The sequence below is a fragment of the Lycorma delicatula genome, chromosome 4, assembly GCF_047948215.1.
Source record: "Lycorma delicatula isolate Av1 chromosome 4, ASM4794821v1, whole genome shotgun sequence".
NCBI lineage: Eukaryota > Metazoa > Arthropoda > Insecta > Hemiptera > Fulgoridae > Lycorma > Lycorma delicatula.
The window spans coordinates 103,275,886-103,300,500 of NC_134458.1; the positions used below are offsets into that span (position 1 = coordinate 103,275,886).

The window sequence follows — 24,615 nt, forward strand, 5'->3', positions numbered from 1 at the left end:
CTATATTTTCATAGTTATTTATAGTATTCATTTTTTTATGCCAAAAATGTGCATAAATTTATTGCTTTACATGCATTAAAGTGATAATTATAAGGTAATAAGTTGAAAGATCTCTTGACAGATGGTGACTCATTGAATGAGAACAGTTTGTTCTTTCCAGCAGCTGTATTGGCAACTATTTTAAAACCAAAACAGTAAGGAACCATACTACAAAATTTCATAAAAATTGGAAAACACATTTGGCTATAACTAAATTACAATAGATGAAGAGCCAAAAGGTGGGGTTAAAGCAGGATCTTACTTTGTTAGATCAATAGAGCACGTAACAGAAAGTTCTCCTAGTGACAGAAAACTTGTAATACAAATGTATATAACTAACATTCATACAAAATTGTCAAACATTTTTGGGACAGGGAATTTGTTACTATGTTGCTTTTAGAAGCACAAACAAAATATGCGCAATCATATAATCAACTAATGAAATACTCTCATATAAACATAAACTCTAAAAGTATGCAAATTAAACTGCAATGAATATACCAAATATTACATTGGGTGGATTACAAGTTTTATAACATACAAAGCAGATTTACAGAATTCATTTATAGAAATATTAACCACAATACAAACCATAACTCAAAAACAATTTTAACCATAACTCAAACTACATGAATTTTGTAAACATATCAAATTTGCTTAAAACATCATGCTAAAAGAACAAATATAAGGTAACTAAACCATTGTTATGTTATTCAATTAAATAATAAAATAAATTTTAACTACTTCAAAGCTGGTGCTATTACCTTAACACCATCAATGAAGGAGCGGCATAATAATTCTGCAAAGATGTTTTGAAAGCAAATTTCCTTGTTTAAAAAAAAAATAATTGTAACATTTAACTAACTACATACTGTCATGCTGATAACTAATATTTTTATTTCCATTTTAAAAATAAAATAATACTTTTGTTCTATTGCAGAAATTAACATTTAATAGGTTTTTCATTTTTTTTTTTTTAGAAATGATTTCTTGAATGGAGCATGTTTCTGTAAAAAACTTTGTATTTGTGTAATAAATGAAGGCTGAATATCTATTCAGAATCCAACTGATATTCTTTAAAATAGTAATACCACTTGTAAAAATACTGGTCCAATACCAGTTGTGAAAATATTGGCAAAGATCATTTAATTAGTTTGTTTAACTGCATTAACAATAAAAAGACATAATTTTAGGAATAGTTGACTGAAATAAAGAGAACTTTTGGTATAATCTAATAGAATTAAATCTTATGTAATTAGTTTAAGTACTGAATAGTTATAGTCATGTTTGTCAGGTAATCTATCTATAATAGCCACACAGTGCTGTTTATAGAAAATCAAATTGTGAGGAAAGTGATTACATTTTTTTATTTCTTTGCATAATGTGTACCCAGAAAAATAAAATAACTTAATTTAGTAGTTGATTTGGTCAAAATTAGAATATAGAAGTAGTGCATTGTCTGAATACCGTTATAGATCTGTCATACCCATATGTTAGTTTAACAAACATTATAAAGAAAAACTGCCATTGAAAAACTAAATTGTTTACTTGAAAAAATTAAGTAAGAAAGTCACATCTGTAAATATTCTTACTTAACATGATAAATTTATTTATATGTACGTATTCTAACTAATACACAAGCAATACTGAATTTTTAAGTTTAGGAATCCCCTTTTAAACTGTTAGAATTGTTAATTAAAATAGTTTTTGCTTATTTTAATGAAACATTCTTTTTGGAATAACTATGCCAAATTTAAGCTTTTAAATTATTTACAAAGTGAGAAAATAAGGCAATGAATATTTCACCATTAAATGATATCAGATACTTTTTTAGGAGGATGGAAATTAAACTTCTTGGGATTTTTCATCCCTATTTTTATTAAAATAACTACAGTAATTATGCAATATTTCAATTTTCTAATTATTTAAGAATAAGAGAATTTCTAGTGATTCGGTAAGAGCTTTTCCATTTACATATATAGACTTTTACTATCTCAACAAAATGTCATTGCTTAAATATTTACTGCTTTTATTATGAAAGTGCAAAAAAAATTGACAGATTTAAAGAAAAGATTGATTTCCATCAATCTTAAAAAGCGTTTTCAAACTCCCATAGAATTGATTTAAAAAAAGATTACTTATTAGAGGTAGGTTACTTTCTAAGAGAAATGTTGCTCTAGGTTTAGCTTTAGCTCTCGCAGTCTTAACAACCCTTTTTTTAATCATCACCTTTGGGGTGTTATTCAAAAACATTTTTTACTTAATTTTTCAGAGATCATTAAAGAATTGGGCTCAACTTTATGCTTTTTAAGAAGAAATGGGAGAATTACAGATGACCTAGTTAGATATGATACCCATATTTATGTGTGTGTGTTTGTATATATATATATATATATATATGTGTGAGGGATATCTCTAAAGTAAAGACCGCTTGGAAATTTCTCTTGTTAAAGTTGGCGAACCTGTGTCGTTCATGGTCATGCTAGTAATGTACACACTGCATTGTTGTCAATAAGTTGTTGTGTTGGCGTATCTTTGAATACATTTTATAATGTATTTTATTACATTATAAAACCAATAGGAAAATCAATGTTGCCACCGACTGTGAAATACAAGGAATCATACATTTTTTAAACCATCAAAATGTAAGGCAGCTGAAATTTATAGGCAGTTGGTTACTGTGTATGGTGATAATGTAATTAATGCCGGAAACATCTGAAAATGGTGTGAAAGAATTAGAAATTATGTGCATGATGAGAACGTTCGGGGAGGCTCTCAATAATCACAGTGGACTTGTTGAAACGTGTCTATGATGAAATCAGAAAAGATCATCGCTCAACAATTTTCGACCTGGCCCTTCTTTTTCCTGATGTTTCAAGAGCTGTTAATGGTCACATTGTTCATGACCATTTAGGCTTCAGAAAGGTTTGTGCACGTTTTAACGGAACGTCAGAGAAAAAAGTGAATGGGATCTGCTTTGGAATTTTTGATGCACTACATAGAAAGAGGTAATGAGTTCCTTAATTCAATTGTTACTGGCAATGAAACATGGATTTCATATTACATGCCAGAGAGAAACGGCAATCAAGTGAATGGCATTATCCTCAATCACCAACCAGACCAACAAACGTCAAGCCATAGCCATTTGGATGCAAACTGATGGCCACAGACTTTTAGGAACGGTTTGGCATACTGCTGATTGATTTCATGCCATGTGGAATGACTATAAATGCAGTAGCCTATTGTGAAACTCTATGTAAGTAATGGCACAACATTCAAAATTGGTGATGTGGGCGGTTGACCAATGGCATTGTCCTGCTGTTTAATAAGTATGTTCACATGTTGCGGGTCCGACACGTGATTTACTGAGAACGTATGGATGGAAAATTTACAATCACCCACCATATAGTCTGAACTTAGCACCTTCTGATTACCATTTGTTTGGAAAATTGAAAGAATTTTTGAGTGGTAAGCAGTTCGTAAATGATGATGAACTTAAAAATGCTGTTAATCAGTGGCTAAATGGACTGGCAGCAGAAGAATATGATGAGGATGTGTTGAAGATGATATATTGCTACAATAAATGTCTTAATTCATGTAGCAATTATATATAGAAGTAGTATAAGATATGTGCTTTAAGAAAAATATAAAATATTTTTAAGTTTTCATAATAAACTTTTTTACAGTGATATGATCTTTACTTTAGAGGTAACCTCTCGTATGTATTTACTTTTGGAATACAGCATTATATAGTGGAACATTTTTTAGTTGGAAAAACTAAGAAAGCAACTTTACCTGACAGGCATTTAAGATGTAGGCTTATGTTGAAACCACTGTTCAAAAAATTTAGTTTCCAAGTCAGTGATCCTACCAGATAACAGTAGATGGTAAGAAAGTATATTAGGATAGTTTACTGTCTTGCAAAGGGTCTAAAATGGAAATTAGGTTTATTTCAGCCCATCCTTCCCAGAATTTTGATAGTTTTAATAGTTTAAATATATTTTATAATGATTATAAAAATCATACATAAAAATAAAAACAGGATTAGCTAGCTGTCATTAGAAATAATTAATATTACTTGTTTTCATTCAATTACATCATTATTATATTGAATACATGTATTTGTATTAATTAATAACGGTTGATTTGCAGTTAGGGGCAAAATTAAATTAAGTGATGAAATTATGTTTTTCTTTCTTTGAAAGTTTTGTGGTTTTTAGCCAATTTGTAGTATATATCTCTGTGTACTTATCACATCAATCAGAATTTGGAATCTTTCAATGAAATTATTTTGCTCCCTTTTAATTTCTTAGCATTTTGTCTAAGGTGAGAAAAAGTATTGCTATCGATAAAAAAATTATTTACTCCGAATTTTTATTTTGTGGGTTAGTTGTTAACCCAGATTTCTTGAAATTACTAAGGCTAACAAATTCAACAAAACTTATTTGCCTTCAGTGTTGTATTAACCGCTGTGGCTCCACATCCATCATAATTATATTTCCAGCCGCTAAAGCGCTGATATCAAATTTTTCATTCATTACTATCTGATAGTAGTTATAATTTTCGTTCTACTTATTGCACAAAGAAAGAGTTTCATCGGTTTACGTGTTTGACATATTTATCCAAAAAATAATTGAAAATAAAATAATAAACATTACTTTTCTTCGTAAAGTCCACATTAATTAGTCCATGCGATAAAGTAGCATTATATTTCAAGAACTCACAAGTGTCGATGTTAATTTCAGTTAAGTAGCAAATTTAATTATAGTATCATTTTTGTGTGATTATTTGTATTTTTAATATTCTATATACGAACTCAGAATTTTTATTTTTAATTATTTCCCAACTTTTTACGTCTTGTGGTTGTGATGTATGAACAAGTATGAATTGTGGGACAAATCTTACATTATATTAAATTTTAGTACACTTTGTGAAAAGTCGTATTAGATGATTGTGTTCGGTTTTAAATGATCTATTTAGCTACTTTGATGATCCAGGGGCTGAGATCAATGCTGCTGCCATCTAAGTTGATGTGTCAATAAAATGTAAATAACATTTTGCAAAGCTTATTGTGATTGGTGGGGACGCTGAAAGGCATCATAGTAATTTATTGAAGATATTTGATTTTTAAGTTGAATTGCAGTTTTATTATAAGTTTTATATTACGAGGTAAATAATAATTGTATTTAATGGTGTAAAAGTGGTGTAATTTTTTTAAATAAAATTTAAAACCGTCTGGTAGGAACCTAACAGCCATGGCGGCATTCAACGAGGACCAATCAGAGGTAGTTTTATGTCACCACTAGGAGGTTCATTTTCACCTTATATTTCGCGTCAGTGGAATAATTTTGTTGCTCGTAATGCCGTAATGGGTTGGTGGTTTGTGCTTGTACTTGGTGTTTGTGTTGAATTTGAACTGTTGTTTAATTATTAATTATAATTTAACGGAATTTTAATAATGAAGTTGCCTTTGCAGCCGAAGGTCACGTGACCTCAAGTGAAAATGGCGCAAAGATCGGACTGCAAACATGGATTCCGTCTTGATAAAGTTATGTCATTTCGATTTGTTTACAAATGTGTGTTTTCATTACCCACGTGTAATATAACCTTCGCTAATTGACAGCTGAACGTACAAAATGTCAGCAAGGGGTACTAAGAGAAGGGGGAGGCCCCCAAAGTCTGTTGTTATGGAGAGACCTAAGAAATTTCAGTATCATCTATTAAAAAAGCCTAAATATTTGCTAAATTACGAAAACAGAGGTTCTGAGACTCCAAACTCCCAGACTAGCACACCAACTGCATCTAGAGCCTCATCTCCCTTTGGTAGTGAAAGTAGTAGGAGAAGCACAAGAATTAGAGGGAGACCTAAGTCATTAAGAGGTAGAGGAGGATCTTATCATAGAAGGGGTTATAATCCAGATGCTGTTGAAGAAAAATATTCAGAGTACCATTATGGTTCTGATTTTGGGGATGACTCCAGTGGTAAAAGTGATCATGATGACGACCTATTATTGAGAAGTGATAGTGAATGTGATGAAAGTGGAGAAGGTAAGGATGATTTAAGTGATAGTGATTTTTCATTATCTAGTTACAGTACTGTTAGTGGCACTGCTAGGAAATCTTATTCATACATAAGATGTCCCAGCCCAGAACCAGTATGGTTACAAAACCGTGAAATACCCCCATTGGATTTACCAAAGTCATCTGATGATCTTCTTATTCCTAAAGATTTAGTGATGCAAGCCCTCTCAATATATGAAGTGCTTCGACATTTTAGGACATTAGTGCGGTTGTCTCCCTTTCGTTTTGAAGATTTTTGTGCTGTTTTAATGTATGAAGATCAAACATATTTACTTGCAGAAATCCACATTATGTTATTAAAAGCTATTTTACGGGAAGAAGATGCCCAACAAACTCACTTTGGACCACTTGATCAGAAAGACAGTGTTAATATAGTATTATATTTTATTGATTCTATGACGTGGGCTGAAGTTTTAAGAGCATATGTTGAAAGTGATAAAAATTTTGATTCCGTTGTTTTGCATATTTTAAATACATGTGAGTATCCTTTTACGGATGTTGAAAACAGATTGAAAGTGCTTCAGTTTCTCACAGACTTATTTTTGATTACTAATCCTGTAAGAGAAGATCTTATTCATGAAGGTAATTCAATTTTTAAAAAAATATTTTATTTATTATTTACCTGTTGTTATATTTTTCATGTCAAAATGTAATTTATTTTGTTTATGTTTACCCATTGCTATTAGAGTAACATTTGATAAAAACTAAGTGATAACTAAAAGTGTATGGCAATAGCCTGTGAATTTTTTTTCACAGATACAAATATATATTTTACTGACATTTTGTTAATATGAATATGTTATGTCTATTGTCATACGTATAGGAGAAAGTTGTTATATGAATTTGTGATTTTTATTCTTTGATGAACTAACCAGAAAATTTCCCAACCTTTGATTTCAATTGGTTTTTTTTATTTTGTTGAAACTATATTATATTTAGTTACTGAAAAAGCCTGTTTATCAGAAGGAAACCATTATGGACTTGTTGAATTTATTTTTATTGATTTACATTAAATGCATTTTCTCTAAATCTAACATTACATTATCCAATTTTGTTCTAAAACATTTTGTGTTATTTTATTTGGTAGTCTGTCTTTCTTTAAGTTATTTTTGTTAGTCCCTCAAAAATGATAGAAACATTGTATTTTTTTTAATATATTAACATTAGTTTGCTTTTCTTCGTTGTTTGTAAAAAAAATTTTTTCTTTTGACTTATTTTTGTGAATATAGCATCCCAGATGTTGAAATTAGTAATTTTTTTTTTAATGAAGAATGCGCTTTAAGCAGTTTTTAATTGAGTGAAACTCAGGCTGAGTTCTTATACTTGATGAGTTTGTTTTCTTTATATAAGTGTTGTTTATTACAGTGTTAATGTATATAATACTGTATTTTGTTGTGTAATTTTTTAGTACTATAGCTTTTACTGGTCTGTAAGTTTATCTTTATAATCATTTTTTGTTGTTCTGAAACATGTGTTGATATTTTAAATGAACTTGGTGTTGCAGAAATCTACATTATGTTATTAAAAACTATTTTATGGGAAGAAGATGCCCAACAAACCCACTTTGGACCGGTTGATAAGAAAGACAGTACTACTTGCTTAGTAGTAGTTGTATTATTTAGTTAAGAAGTTGTTTAGAACATATTTGAAACATTGTAAATCCTTAGCTATTCCTATCCAATGTATGTTTACATATTTATACATTCACACTTGTAAATATTTTTAAAAAGTTGTTAATATTAAATGTCAGCTCCTCATTGATAATTAAAAGTAGCTACTTTATCTCATCAGAGCCATCAGTTTTGTTTGATTCAGTCTTTTTCATGGCAGAAATATTAAACTAACTAGTTAAGAAATACAGTTCTCTATTTTGCATTTTGTCACAGGCTGTGTACTTTTAAAGAAAATTTGTTACAGGGACATTATGAGCCTTTATCTATGAAGTCACTGTTTTGTTTTTGTAATATTATTTTAATGTGAAATAAGAAAAAAAAATAGCTGTTATTATGCATGCTATCAACATTTTACCCATAAAAATAATTTCTAAAAAATATTATTATATTATTGATTAAAATTAAAGACAGGGTTTTAGAAATTATGAGAAAAATAATTTTATAGATTTATTAAAGAAGTTATAACATTTTACAAAAGAAGACTTTAAAACTTTATTTTTTAATATTTAATGTATTTATTAATTTCTTTGTTAATTAATTTTGGATTAGGAAATTAACTTTTGTTGTCTTAACAGATAATTTTCATGATAAAATGTTCTTATTGGCTACATTTCATAAAATACGTGTTATAAAAAAATCGCATGTAAACATACACAAAGGAAGTAAATAAATAAACTTGTGGAAATACATTAACTAACATGTTTTCTGATTAAATGATTTAATTGTTTGAACAAAATTTAATATATTATGATTACATAAAAACATTAAATATTTACATTTTTAATAACTGTTTTTTGCCTCGTTATATCAAAATTATTACAAAGTTGAACTTTTTGGATTGTAATAAATTGTTTAAAACACATTCAGAGTTAGAGTCAACAAAGTAATCATGTGTTCTTTCAGAGCTGAGTAATTCTCATGGGTAATAGCATATTAATGTGAATTAACAGCAGGCTACAAATGTAAACAAATGGGTTATCCATATAATTAACTACTTTTTTTTATAGTGGTAGGTAATACTTATGAGTAATCATATTACTAATAGTATAGGTGGTAATATTATGTTATCATATTCTATCAACATTGTGTAATGGTAGTATATCTTTCTTTCATCTGGAAGGTCCTGGTTTAAGTCCCAGTCGGGTTTTATTTTTCATATGCTTCAAAATTCATCTCTCATCAGAGACTGTAATTGAAGAGTTTGTAATTCATTTAAAAAAAAGTAAGGAAATAAATTATCAGAACTCACTTGTCTGTTAGTTGCAGATTTCCTAAACTCTGCTCAGCCCTGCTTATTCTGTTCAATTAATTTGGTTTCAAATAAAGCTTTGTAATATATTGTGAAAAAATGGTTGGTGATTTAATCGTTAAGGGTATGTGAATCGGGATGAGCTACCTTTTAGCAGATCTAGATTTAGATGTGTCATTAGAACATTAATTAAAATATATCTTCCAATACCATTGAAAGATTTTGTTGTTACATGGGTTGTGATTTTTGTCATTTAGGTTTTTTATTTAATTTGTTTTACATTAACAAATTTAAGCAAGCATTGAAAAAAATGCGGCAAACTGCTTAGAATTTTTTAAGTTATGAAACAGTTTTATAACTTGTCTAATGATTTGTATTAGAATAAGAAAAACATTTCATGAGATGTACCATGTTTAACTAAAACTTAAGTCTGTATAATTTTATTTTATTGACATCTTTTTGTGTAATTATGGTGACTAGATTTTAAGCCATTTTGTAAATGTGAAGCCACTTTCCAGCTGCTCATTATTTCTATTATTTTTGTTAACAAGAATTGATAACACAGTAAGTTACTTTAATTTCCCATGATGGTTATTATCATATGATGGGTATTTTGTATATTTATTTGCTATACGTGTAATAATGATTTCCGTCCAGAATCAGTCTTTATTTATAGGCTATGAGTGCAGTTGCACTGTTCTACAACACATTAACTTGCATCATCTTTTAGCAAAAATGAAATATATTTATTAGTGGAAATGATTGTAATAATCATAATTGAATAACTATTTAAAATATCAGTGAAATCCGTGCAGAATGTAATTAAGTTATTTGATTCCTTAGGCTATCACTAAATTACCACTGTTTGCTATTTAATTGTGTAGCTAATTATATATATTTGATATCAGTTTTGTCAATTGACTGTTTACACTAAACATAGCTGGTGGCCTTATTGATTTGAATCACTTTTTATGTTTCAGTAAATGGATAATTTTTTATATTATCTGAGTAGTTTAATGATAATTGTTCTATTAAATTGGTTGAAATCAGTTGCGATGCATCCATTATATCAAACATTAAATCACTATTCCATCAAATTGAATTATGGTTTAATATTTAATGTTATGTGTGATTAGTATAATGATAAACCAGTGAAAGGTATCTCTTTAGTTTGTGTAACTAAGGTGATTGCCATTGTTACTAATCTGTACTGATGTTGTCAGATCTGCAGTTTGGATGTTTATATCTGTGTGAAAGTTTGTGTAAAGTTAAAATAGTATGTCATTTCACATTCTAATTAAGTTACGTAAAATGTTTCATTATGTGATAAATATTTTTTAATAAAATTATTTTCTCCTCAACTGTAAAATTAGTTAAAGAACCATTTTTGAGGGAGTACTTGTTTGCTGTGCTTTTGCCGCATGGTCTTTCTCAAAACATTGAAAATTATAAAGGCCTTTTATTACACATCTTAGACTGTTGCTTGTATTGGCCCAGTGTTGGCCTAGACATTGTTTACAATAGTTCAACTAACAGCAGCTAGTTCACAATAATTTAAAAAAATGTTGAAATTCTGTGCATATCACAAAAACATATCTGCGCATATCTAAAAAAAAAAACCCCACTGGGCTGGTCTAGAGTTAACTTGTCACAATTCAATTGTTTAATAGTTGATTTTCGAAAACAAAGGTACAGAGGTTCAAATCCTAGTAGAAGTTAGTTGCTTTTATATGGATATGAATACTTGGAGGAACTGTTTGATATATCTGAAAAGTAGTAAAATGCACAACCAAACAGTTCGTGTAACAGGAGGAAAATACAATACGGTTGTGTAAAATTACATATAATCGCTATTGATGATGAATTTGCCCAGTGTAGGTCTTGTGGAACCTTTTTCATTATCCCTTTTTATCTGAATTCTGTCTTCATACCTGTGTTATTTTGTTCTTTGTATAAATCTGTTCAATGTCTTGTATATTTTTCGCCTCTGCTTCTTTACTCAAGAAAATTGTTGGTTCTTCCAAGTACATATTTTATCCATCTGCCTTTTATTTTTACTTTATGGCATATAATATATTCTTCCTTGACTTATTAAATAACTCTTGCATATTCACTTTGATCATTTAATTCCTTACATCTCTCTCCTTACTAACATCTTAGAAATTTCAGAATATGTCTATTCTTTTTTCCAAATCCATGTTTTGGAACCATATAAGTACTATATGCTGTATAAACAGTTTTAAAGAAAAACCCTTTTTCATTATAAAAACGTTTTTTAAACTTTTTTCAGTAAAAAAAGTGTGTAAAATTAATCACAATGTGGTATATATAGATAATTTAATACATTGTTTTTAATTTTTTTTAAATGTTTTGTTACGCTAACAAACAAATATTTTACAGTAGGCTACTGTAAATTTAAGTTTATATACAGTAGTATATAAACTATTATAACATTTTTTTATTATTTTAGTCACAAATTTAAAAAAAATTGATCTTTGCTTCATCAGGCAAGATTCAGTAGTATAAAGTTATTAAAAACAGTCAGTTTTTTTAAATTTAAAGTTAATAACTCTCATCTCTATTGTGGTTGAAGTGATCTAGAATTTTAATATATCTTGAGAGAAATAAAATTTGACATTGTTTTTAATCATTTTATAATATTGAAATTTTCCAGATGAGGGCAGATTAGTGCAAAAGAACGTGGGTGGAGTAATAAAAAGTTGTTGGATACGAGTATTATTTTTGTAATGTAAATAGTTATATTTTGTTACTATCATGGTAAAAGGTTTATTTTTGGTGCCTTATTTAGTGTGGTTTTAGACCTCTGAAATGTTATTCCTACTTTGAATAAAACATTTATTTTTTTTTTTTAGAATTCTGTTTTTGAAATGTTCCAGTTACAGAATTTGTTGGTTGTGAGGTGATGCTGATTTACCATTTTTTGTAGCAACCAGTTATAATTGTTTTCTTACTCAGGATTTAATTATTTACTTCTTATTTGCTAATTCGTAATTTAATTTATATTGTGAAAAAAAAAATCAAAATAACATCAGTATCTATGTATTTGTGATAATATGTTGTTCATTGGTGTAAATAGAATAACTTGCTTTATATTTTTTTCATACAATATGATTCCAACCTGCAACTGACATTAGATTTAATCGTTTTGTTTGGATCTACCTTTTTTCTTTTGTTGTTTGTATTGTATATTCATTGCTATTGAATTAATTTTATTTTTTTTAAGTTAATAATGTAATGTTTATTATATAAGTTAATTGCTTGGGTAGTTCTTTTAATTACTGTTTTGTGCTTTTATATAAAAAATTACCTAGATTTATTAATGAAAAAATGATTTTCCCCTTGTTATCTTTGAAGTCTTCTTTAATAAAAAAAATTCAATTAATGTACAGTAGTGCAGTACTGAATAGATCATGAATTCCTTGGAAGTGGAAGCATCATCCCATTATAATTATTTTTATTATTATTCTGCAGCATATTACAATTGTATTAAGTGTATATTAAGGAATAAAATTAATTGTAGTGTTTACTAGTGTAAAAATGTTATGTGTGATACATAACATCGTATATGCAATCTTTAGGATTTAAAAAAAATTATAATATTTTATTAATTTGCTACTGGAAGTAGTATAAGACAATCCCATAGTTTTCCATTACTCTTATTCACATGTAATTACATGGATGATTTCATTAACTAGAGGTTTAGTATTAATTTATTGGTGTTTCCACTTATTTTTTTAGGTTTGTGGATGTGTGTTTATTTTACCTAAACACTTTGGGTTTTTGAGGGTCATTCTGTCATTTTGAATGGTTTTTCATCTTTGTTAAATTTATGCTTTCCAAATTGTTATTGTGTTGATTTTTTAACACATACTTTATTGCTCTGCAGAATTCATATATAATGCTTACTTATCCCAGAATGTATGCTTGAAAAGATTACTACTGTACAGATAAAATGAAATTGAGTCCTGATGTTGTGTTTCATAATTGTGATATATTGTGTACGATCCAGGATAGTTTGGTTAAAGATGAAGTGAAACTACTGGATTCCCAAAATACTGTGCTAGTTTTTGGAACTTCTCCAGCTTTTTCAGTTGTCCCCAGTATAGAACCAAGATTGCTATCTGTAGGTCAGTGCACTTAAAAACAAATTTTTACTTATTTTTTTTACTGAGAATTAAATTTCTTATTTTGAAAGAATCTGAAACAAATTTTGTAATTCGTTTGATTGAATTTCTGCATCTTTTCTACATTTTAGATAATAAGAATACTAGCTTTTGTTGTTTAAGAAAATTGTTTTTGTAACCAATTTGTTATAAAAGTTATTAATTTTTTTATGTAACAACTCTGTTTGTAGTGATAATGTATTCTTAGTATTTGCTAATCCAGTTTAAATTAGAATGTTAACGATAGCGAGTATGTCTGTGTGTTTGTTTATATACACCCAAATTTTTGTTCGTTGTTACTAAATAATAAGGCTAAGTAACAAAGTTTAATTGATTTTTTATGCGGTTTATCAAGCAGTGTTGCCTATAAAATAAAATTACTTGTTTTTTTAATAATTTACTTTTTTTATATAAATTAAGAAGCAAAATTGTTATTTAATGTCTCTTAGTTAATCTACTCATTAATTATAATCATTCTTTTATTATGCAGCCATATATATATATATATATATATATATATATATATATGTGTATATTATTGTTCCATTTCCTTCTGCATTTTAGTTCATTAAAATCAAGAACTTCAAAATTATAATTAAAACTTTTTTTAAAACATTTCAATTACAATCGGCTGTAGTTTGGGGCTTATAGAAAAAAATAAATAAATAGATAACAACGTAACATCTATCCATGAAATATTTTTATTAAGCTTTTTGGTTATTATTATTGTTTTTTAACTTTTTAGCAAGTCATTTACTATATTATTTGATAACATGAAAAGTGATAGTACAGATTTATTAAAAATGATAAATGATTCACTTTCAAATTAATGGAACTTGTACTTCCTAACATCATTTGGAGCTAATTATCACATCCTCAGTGGAGTTTTAGTGACTCATTTTAATTGTTATTTTCTTAAAAAGGTAAGCAAACTGCTGGAATTTTTAATAAAATTGCTATTGAAAACTCTGCTGTGGAAGATACTAATACTAATAATTTGCTCAGAATGTTTGGAAGAAGTATATTATATTTCACCTTTAACTATAGTACAGGCATATTATTAACATATCCAGCCACCTTATTTAAATTGGTTGCTGAAAGAGCTTGAAAATCCAAGACCCTTGCTGAAAATCAAACCCAAGAGAAAGTGATGTAGATGCTATTCTGCTACTACCCACCCCTTCACTACCACTTCCCCAACTGATTGGTTCATTTTTTACCAGTGTGAAGTAATTAGGTATAAAATGAATGGTAAATATTATTAGCCGATGTGGGAATAACTGACTAATTTTGGTAATACCCTTTTTTTGAAAATTGTGCGCAAACCTACCATTAGTTGTTCAGTATATTTATTATTATATTGTATATACATTGAGCAAAAAAAATTTTGGTATGGAAAATACTGTGAATAAATTTATTTATTGTTGTATTGATCTTTTTAAAAATAATTTTTTTAAATAACGATTGTATTTTTAAGGAGTGTGCAATTTTGTTTATATAAGATGAACTCTGATAACAGAAAAAGGGTTGGTTGAAGTAAATATTTTTGGGAAAAATATTTAACTATAAACTAAATACTGTATTTATAATACTAAAAATAAGGACTGTTTAACTAAATACTAAAAATTGTATTTAACTAAAAAAAAAGCTGTAGCAATTCTGTTGACCTTCATGGCAAACTAACAGCATCTGTTGTGTATGGAAAATTTCATATTTGATTATCAACCAGTGTTTGCATTTTTTACACGCTACAAATTTCATTTCTTATCCTTTAAAAACTGAAGGGCAGCTAACATTGAGTTTCAGTCTGCAGTTGCTAGGGTGGATAAATAAATAAATTTTTGGCTTGCATACAGGTATGTTTTTCCTTTTTCAAGTAATAGTTAACTGCAACTAAAAGCAGTATTAATACTTTTTTTTTTAATGAGATAAATGCTTGACAAAATAATGTTTGACAAACGGGGATGTGGTTTTTTTTACTGGATGAATTGATTTACCACAGAAGTTTTTACTAGAGAAGCTTTTACGTGAGAATATGAAATAAAAATTTTGTAATGTATGAAAAATGCTATGCCTGACTAGGATTTGAATCCTGGGACCTCTGGATGAAAGACCTCACAGAGATCAGCAAGACATACAGTTAAATTTTTCTAGGAGTTTAATTAAGGAGAGATCTAAGTGCTTAGTGTTCAGTAATAATATTTGAATAGATAAATGACATATTGAAATCCCTACGTATATTTTTAATGTTTATATGAACATTTATACACATTTAATTTATTAAAGGTGCAGCAAAAAAAGTGTATCTGCTATTCATTTTCAGATGCTGTTTCAAAATTAACAAAAAAAATGTTCTATGAAAAAATAACTTTCTTATTTGTTATTCTTTTTATTTCAAAATCGGATTGAGGAATAATATTTGGTGCACCATATTTACACCAACTTCCTCTAATAAATAAAACATTATAGTATAAACATATTCACTAATTTTCAAACAGCTTCCATTAATTTTTTAATCCTCATATGTCTGTAATTGTTAGTTTTATAAAAATATTCTTTATTAGATAAAATGTTAAGTATTTCATTGTAACAAAATGACACCTTAGGTTTTTAAAAATCTGTCAGCAACAAACATGTTATTGCAGAAAGTTGTAATCAAGAAATTTGCAGTCAATTTATTTTTATCACTAATTAAAAAAAAAAAAATTGCTTATTAAAAACTGAAATAATTTAGATGTTTGTTGAAGCAATAGTTGTATGTGTATCATTTACAAAAAGTGCAGATGATTAATGAAAATGACCATCTGCCGAAACGAGCATTTTGTGAAGTAATTTTACAACTAATCCACAATTTCTCACTACAGTAATGTTCACTGATGAAGGATTCTATCAAAATGTAGTCACCAATTTTCACAAAAACTATTGTTGGCACAAGAAAATAATTTAAATTAATAAATTTAAATAATTGAATATTAGTTATTAATAATTAAATTAAATTTAGTAACAGTTGTTGAACAGTTGTAATATTGATATTGTAGTACTAGTAACAGTATTCAGTTATTTTTATTCTATTAATTTGTTTCGTTTTTTCATTGTTTTTTTTTTTAAATTTTTTAAATCAATCATTTAAATTGTTTTGCACCAGTTTTTCTTTATCTGTGTTTTATGGAATTAAGGATTCGGAAATAATTTTCAACAAATATTTGTGCTTGTTACTCAATGATTCACCGATAGGACAATTTCCTGTCAGCACAACTGACCAGTTAGAATTATTATAATCTCCTAAAAAACTTCCTACTGGTAAATTGTTTGGATGAGTTCCTCTGGTTAATAGAAGTAATATGTGGTTCAGGCTCGTTCATTCCTTAACTCATTTCAGTATCAGTGCTTGTCAATGCTTGGACAGTTACTTCCCTGAAAGATAAATTGGTCATGTGGAACCAATAGGTTGGCCCACAAGATCGTCTGATTTTAAACCCAATAGAATTCTATCTTTAGAGACAACTAAAAATATGGATTCAACAGTACACTAATACTCTGCGTTGAAGATCTTAAACAGTGAATTGAAGATTTTTGATGTATCAGATTTTCACCAGGAATTTTGAAAGTGAGACAATTGTTTTTTCATTGGCTACTACAGTGTTTTGCCACCAATGGAGGCCATATCGCATGTTTACTATAGGGAATTAGAATGTCAAACTGGTGTATAATTCTTTATGTCTAATGTTTATGTTGTTTAAATCCTGTACAAATTTAATTAAATCCATTGTTTATTATAATTTTATAGAATCTATTAAAAACTTATTGCTTTTCTACAATGATGATCATCACACTTAGTCATTGTTTAAGAGCAGATTGTGAAAAATAGAAAACTGTGTGCTATTAATTTATTTAATTACTTGTAAGTAAATAAAAAGGCCATTCTGCAGTCTCAAGTTAATTTGTTACACAGTAAATTTAATTAGCGATAAAAAATATAAATAAAAAATTAAGAAAAAACGTGTATATATATATATATATATATATATATATATAAAAATAAAACATTGAAAGTAGGTAAAAATTTTTAACTTATTCAGATAATTAATTTAATGGTAGAAATGGTGAAAGATTATCATTAATTTTTTGCAGTAATTCATTTGCTTGTCTACCAATTTTAAAGAATGTGTCATTTTGTGTACAGTGAAAGGTCAACATTTTAGCTTATTTAAAGTGTTAATTATTACAAAGATAAAAGATTAATTGATGTGGCTACCATTTTGGAGTTTATGATTGAATTTACACAATAATCTTTTAATTTAGCAAAGAACATTGGGATAAATATGCATACCAAGTATTATAATGACTCCTCAATCTGACTTTAAGCTACTAATTTTTTTGAAAGGAAATACATATCAGACAGAACAAAAATTAAGGGAAAACAATTTTTTCATAGAATTTCATTTTTCATTTTGATCATAGAATATGAAAATCAACAGCCACACATGGTTTTTGTCATAATATACAGTGAAATTTTTAGGTTAATTTCTTTAAAGTAAATTACTTATTCACCAACACCCACACTGAATGTGTGGTAACGTAGTGTTGTAACACTTTTTGGTCTATATTGCTCTAAACATTCTAAGTCTGAAGTATGCATTACATCTGCAACTTCTGCTGTTACCCATCATGATAGACAGCTAACTACTGTCAATCATGAACTGTTTGTTTACATATTAATAAGAAAAGTATGGCAGGTTGTTACAACTGGACTTTTTCTGTCTCTATGATTGTCCTAAAATAATGGTTGTAATTAAACTTCAATGACCAAATTATGTCTTAGATATGAAGTTTTGTTTTACAGTAACACAGAATGGCTGTGATTTTTTTTATTCATGCATGATATTCTGAGAGATTATGTGATACCTTTTCTGCTTTATTTAATAAAATTCCCTGATTTCTTTTACTGGTTTTTGAATTTAAATAATTCTAGGAGCCAGTTGTTTTTTTATATGCAGTTGAATTTGTTGTTTGTAGGTTGATTGTACTTGTAACTTGTTATATTCCTGAATACCGACCAGGATGTGCCAATATTATGGGAGTTACTATAGACTGGGAGAAATTGTTAGAACCAAAGATTTTAAAACAATATGTTGAACTTTTAACCTTCTGAATTACCTTCTATGCTGTCCTAATATAAAGATATGAATTTTTTCTACTTATTGAAAAATAAAAACTTGAAGAACTTTGAAAGAGGCATATATTTACAAAGTATTGTATTTTAGTTAATGTAATGTTGGTTGTTTTATACTTTTAAAATCAATGTATTTTGATCGACAAGGAAATCTCTTCGAACTGGGCATACATTATTATTACTTTTAAGATCTCCAGATGAGAGGTACATTTGTCAACAGATAAGAGAAGTTAGGTTTTAATTTATTATTTTAAATAAATAAACATAATCTTTTTGTCAAGTATCAAAGTGGAATTTAGATCTTAATGTTGTAATTTTTAAGAATTAGTTGATAGAGATGCTTATGTTTTATTATTAATTACTGTTCTTTTGTTGTAGGAAATTTTCAATATGATGACCACTGTAGAATTTGCCATAGAGTAGGTGATTTATTATGTTGTGAAACATGTCCAGCTGTTTTTCATTTGGAATGTGTTGACCCTCCACTTGTTGATGTCCCACAGGAAGACTGGCAGTGTAATTTATGCAAGGCACATAAGGTAATTGCTTTTAAAATATAATAATGAGATCTGTAATAAGATTTCTTATATGTTTATAGGGATGTACTTAGATTTTATTCCTGGCGGTGAAAAGGAAGAGTGTTTGATATTGATAATATTTTATGTATGTGCAGAGAGGTGTTGGTCCAAGTTAATAGATAATAGAGATTGTTATAAATTATTTTAAATGAATTGTTGAAGGAAGTGAAAGCAGGCACGAAATTGCCTGACTGCATAATTTTTGCAATTCAGTTAACCAATTTCAGCCTTATATATCGGCTGTTTATCAGCAGATTTGAACAAATGAAGTGGTGGCATTTTGTTCACAATGAAAGGTTTTAGAATTTATCTAATCAAACACAGTTTGATAAAACTAATATTTACATAACTATTAATGATTAAAACATTTTAAGGCCATTAAAATTACTGCTATTTTAGAATTTTCAAACTTTTTTTTTTGTAAAAGATGTTGAATAGATGTATACCAAATATCATTAAAATATCTCAATCTGTTCTAAGATATGAATTTTTATTGAAAAACTATGGCAGTTAGAGGGAGAATGTTCTGAATCAGCCTCTTAAATCTGGTTCCTGGGACATTGTATATTTCTAATGTTACAAGTGAGACCAATTTTATAATAATTTGAAGAAAAAAAAATTGTATTTGAGGCTCATGTAGCTACTTGCATGTTAGAAAATTCTGACATTAGTAACATGAAATGTCTGCTTTTTTCATGATAATTATTTGTGTTTACTGTATCTGTTCTGGTGGATAGATGTAAAAGTTGATTTAAATAGTTGATTTTGATTATTTTGGTATCTTGAGAGAAAGAGAGAGAGAGAGCACATACTCATGTCACTCGTTTATTTATTTTCTTTAGATTCATTTTTTAAAATGCTTTATTAATTCTCATTGTAATTTTATTTTTATTTAACTTCAAATTAATTTGTTCACAGTTTAAATTTGAAAGTAATCAATCATTAATGCTGAAGTTGTTAAATTTCCTTTAATTTTATAAAAAATGCTGTTGACCTGTAGAGTTTTGATACATTTTCTAAGATAAAATTAATGTCTATTGGTAGGTGTTTTTATGATATTTTGAGATTTGTTGATTGTCTGGCTAATTGGAATTAATTATAAAATCTTGTGCTGGTTTCTTTTATCTAAGCGCTCTTTGCATGATAATGAATACAGTGTCCTTAACACCACGATTGATTTCACTGATAAACATAATTTTTGTTTCTCAACATGCGATAGATGATTTTAATTATTTTTTGATGCTGAAAATGAATATGAACCCAGAATTTTCCTATCGCCCACCATTTTTGAAAAATTTTTAAATTTTAATTAAAGGATTTTTTTTCATTTTTCAACATATATTTAAATATTTTAAGCTCCTATAGTATATTTTGTTAGCTCATTTTTTATTGTTTAACTATGTTAACATAATTTGTAAGCCATAAAAAAACAATACTAGCAAAAGAATTAAATCATATCATGGTTGCATATTATGACATCAATATCTAATACTATAGAGTGAGCCTTCATGGAAAAGATTAATATATCTGTGCAGGTCAAAACATGTAGCTGAAAACACAGTGGTGTTGTTTGTATTAAGCACTGGATTTAGGAATGAATTAATTTTTTTCAGTCTTAAGTTTGTTAGCAGTGCAGTGTCATAATGCCTCGAAATTGTGTAAATGATGTGGATGCCTTTTTTATGTATGTGGTGAGTTTACCGTAAAATCAAATAGAAAAATCATTACACCTTTAATTAAAAAAGTGTATCACTTGTATTTTCAGTGTAAAATTGGTGATCAGGATAAGACATGGGCTCCTCATATAGTATGCACCAATGGTTCTGTATATTTAAGAGGATGGCTGGAAGGTACACGGAAGGCTTTACCATTTGGTGTACCTATGGTTTGGCAGAACTAAAGGACCATAACTGATTGTTATTGGAGTAACCGATTGTTACTTTTGTTTAACAAGAGTGTCTGGAATTTCAAAAAAATCTAAACATACTGTAAAATACCCTTCATTGCAATCTGCAGTCAGGCCTGTACTTCCCAGTGAAATTATTCCAGTTCCTGAGTCACCTGTGAATATATGTTTCAAAAGCAACGATGAAGAATCAGGCAGTACTGAAGAAGACAACAATGATTTTGATTTTGAATTATCATTCAATAAGCCACATCTTATATCACAAGGTGAATTAAATGACTTGGTTATGGATTTAAGTTTATCAAAAAATGAACCTGAACTGTTAGGATCAAGACTACAAGGAATTCAACCTTGGAATTTCATAAACTTGAAGACTGGTGCCTTTTCATAGATTTGTCCAAGTATAGTTTAAAAGTGGTTCTACTACACAACTGTAACAAATATCCTTTGATACCAATCGCTTATGGTATTAATTTGAAAAAGACATACAATGTGATGAAAGACGTTCTTGAAAAAATAGATTATAAAAAACAGCTGGAACTTATGTGGTGATTTGAAAGTTATAGCTATTTTGTTAGGCATGCAGTTAGGCTGTACTAAGTACATGTGTTTTCTTTGCGAATGGGACATCCGAGCTAGGGGTAAACATTATGTTACCAAAGAGTGGTAGAAATGAGATAACTCCAAATGGGAAAAATATTATTCATGAGCCCTTTTAACCCAAAAAATATTTTTACCCCCCTCTTCATATCAAGCTAGGACTAATGAAAAATTTTGTAAAAGTAGTGAAGAAGGATAGTCCCGATTTTTGTACGTCATGCAGAAATTTCCGAATGTAAGTGAAGGAAAAATTAAAAAGGAGTATTTGTTTGTCCTCAAATAAATGAGTTTGTCAAAGATGATGCATTTAACTCTATGTTAAATAATGTAGAAAGTGTAGCTTGCGCTTCATTTAAAGACATTTACAGAAGGCTTCTTGGCAAACATAAATCTGACAATTACCACGATATTGTAAATCAACTTCTTCATACAGAGCTATGGGATGTAATATGTCTTTGAAAATATATTTTCTCTAATCTTAACTGGATTTTTTCCTGACAACCTCGGAGACGTAAGTGATGAACATGGTGAACGTTTCCACCAAGGCATTTCGGTGATGGAAAGCCGCTATAAAGGGAAATGGAATACTAACATGCTAGCCGATTACTGTTGGGCATTAATTCGGGATGTGACTGAGGCTATTTATTAAAGAAAAGCATCACTGAAATCATTCTAACACACATATGGCCATGCAAAATTATAAATTTTATTGATTTAACTATATTTTCCCTTAATTTTTTTGAAACGTAATTTGTTTAAAAAACTAAGGGTGATAGAAAAATTGTATTTACAGATCTGTAATCGCGCGCAAAAAAAACAATTCAAAAAATGGTATCAAACTTTGAAACATTAAAAAACTTTTTTGTCTATCAGTGTTATCATTCAATTTTTATTTAATAGAAAACAATTAAGAAAGAAAATAGGAGAAGAAGAGAATTTAGCTATTAATTTTTTTCTCTTATTAAGAAAATCCAGTGTAGTTAAATCCAGATTTTGGGTGGAATTATGTGGTAACCAATTGATTTATCTAGCAATCATTACATGAAATGATTCCTTGTGTGCTTATTCTGTAGCTCTCTCTTTGCATCAATTTCTTAAATGATTAGGAATTTGACTAGACACATTCAGTTTGAGAATAAAATGTTCCATTATTAAATGTATTTTTATTATGTTTTGAAGTATTTTTCTATTGGTTTTATTATAGAAATGTTATGTTTATATTTTTCTACTTACTGTTTGAAATAGATTACTTATTTAAATTTTTCTTTGCTCCTTTCTGTTATTTTATTCATTGTATAAATCTTATATTATGAGATGTAAAATAGTTTCTTCAGCTTTACTTCTACTTCTGAAGTTTTGTAAAATGTCGTTTACATTGTCACTGTTGTGTATGGGTAGTGACCTATTGACCTTGATTAGTAATACAGACAAGACTTGTAAAGTATAAGAAAAAAAAACTAAGGAGAGTATTATTATATATTTAGTTTTAATATTTATTCAATGATAACGAATTCATAAAAAAAAAGAAAGAAAAAAAGATTTTAATAAATGATTACACTGGTAACAAAAGATAGATTAGAATTTAAAAGATACACACTACTGAATGTATTACGTCTTTTATGTCTAATAGTAAATACATTTTTTGAATCCTGCCTTAGCTGTAAATAAAACATAATTCAATTTGGAGTAAAATAGTTATATAAATAACTAATTTGTATTGTTGAGTAAAATTGTTATAAATAAATAATTTGTATTGTCTATTAGAATTCATAATTTATTTAGCTTTCCTTAATTCCTTGTTTCAATGAAATTGAAGCCTCTTTGACAAGTGTGATTTAACTTTTATAAAATAAATTTAAAAAGCTTCTACCCACTTCCTAAATATGTTGAATTATTTTTTTAGAATTATAAAATTCCAAATTTAAATTCTTATGCAAATTTTACTATAATGATATACTAAACATTAGATTGGGTAAACTAGACATATCTTTATCCTCACAGAATACAAAGAACGTAAACACATTAATCAACCTTTGAAAAACATCTCTTACATACTGGGCATTATACAAAGGTAAAGGTACTAACCACAAGGTGCACATTTTTTTCATAAAAAATCTCAAATTCAGTATGTTAAATCTATTATAAAAACATACTAAACAGATAGAACATTGATCTGTTTAGATTTTCTGATAAATATTTTATAGGAAATGAAATGCATTGTATTCTCAGATATGTTCTCAATGGACATTGATTTGAATTCTGTAAATATTTTATTATTTGTGCTCTACTTATTTTTAAGGCTACTACAGTCTGTGATTTAGCAGCGATGATTGAGATTATTTCTTTATTTATCCATTCTCTCATAACTACAGGATGTCTCCAATTTCAGCTCCCTAATTTTTTTTTAATGATAATTAGTGAATTCTATAGTGTATGAAAAGTGGCATTCCTAATGTAGTTCACATCCAGAATCTTCCAAATGAAAGACAGATGCAACTCTTGTAACAAAGGTCACAAAAGTTTAGTGCATTAAATGAAAGTTGTTTTTTACGTTGAATGAATTTAAAAATATTATTTGTGAATAGATTACTAATATAATATTCAGTTTTGTATTTTAAAATAAAATAAAATACTATTTGTAGTAATATTGTTTACTAATTGGAAATATTTTTACCTATAAGAAACTAAATATTTGTCAACATTTTAATCATGAAAAAATATATTGTTATGAAGTAAGAGGTGTATACTATTTTCTGGGAAAATTTGATCTTGATGGATTAAAATAATTCTCAAAACATCAGTTTGATTCAAATGGGTAATACTTTACTTAGAAACTTATTTGCATATGTACAGATTTAATTAAAGACATTTTAATCTAGGATATAAAATTGTGTTAAATATTGCTTAAGTACTTGTAAAAAAAATTGTATTTAAAATGGGTTCAGTTACTTAATATTGCTTAATTAATCTCATGATATGACTTTTTGAGAAAGAAATACCTGGTTATTCTAATTAACACTATTTTGTTTAAAAAAAAGTGATGATTTTGTAAGATGATATGTTAATATAGAATTAATGTTACCCTCCAAAATGTTTTTTAATTTTGAAATTAGAACTATATATTTTTATGTA

General features: G+C 28.0%; 1 protein-coding gene across 6 annotated transcripts in view; it reads left to right on the plus strand.

Moving 5' to 3' along the window:
- The first annotated feature begins 5,129 nt into the window (after positions 1–5,129).
- The window catches only part of E(bx) (nucleosome-remodeling factor subunit NURF301 E(bx)), a 190,009-nt gene continuing 170,523 nt past the window's right edge, over positions 5,130–24,615 (plus strand). For 5 of the 6 annotated variants that reach the window (XM_075363866.1, XM_075363870.1, XM_075363868.1 and 2 more), the window contains exons 1-2: positions 5,130–6,702; positions 18,778–18,938. In XM_075363866.1, coding sequence (XP_075219981.1) covers positions 5,676–6,702; positions 18,778–18,938 — 1,188 coding nt within the window. In that variant the 5' untranslated portion in view covers positions 5,130–5,675. The remainder of the gene's footprint in view (positions 6,703–18,777; positions 18,939–24,615) is intronic. The other variant, XM_075363871.1, reaches the window with a different exon arrangement.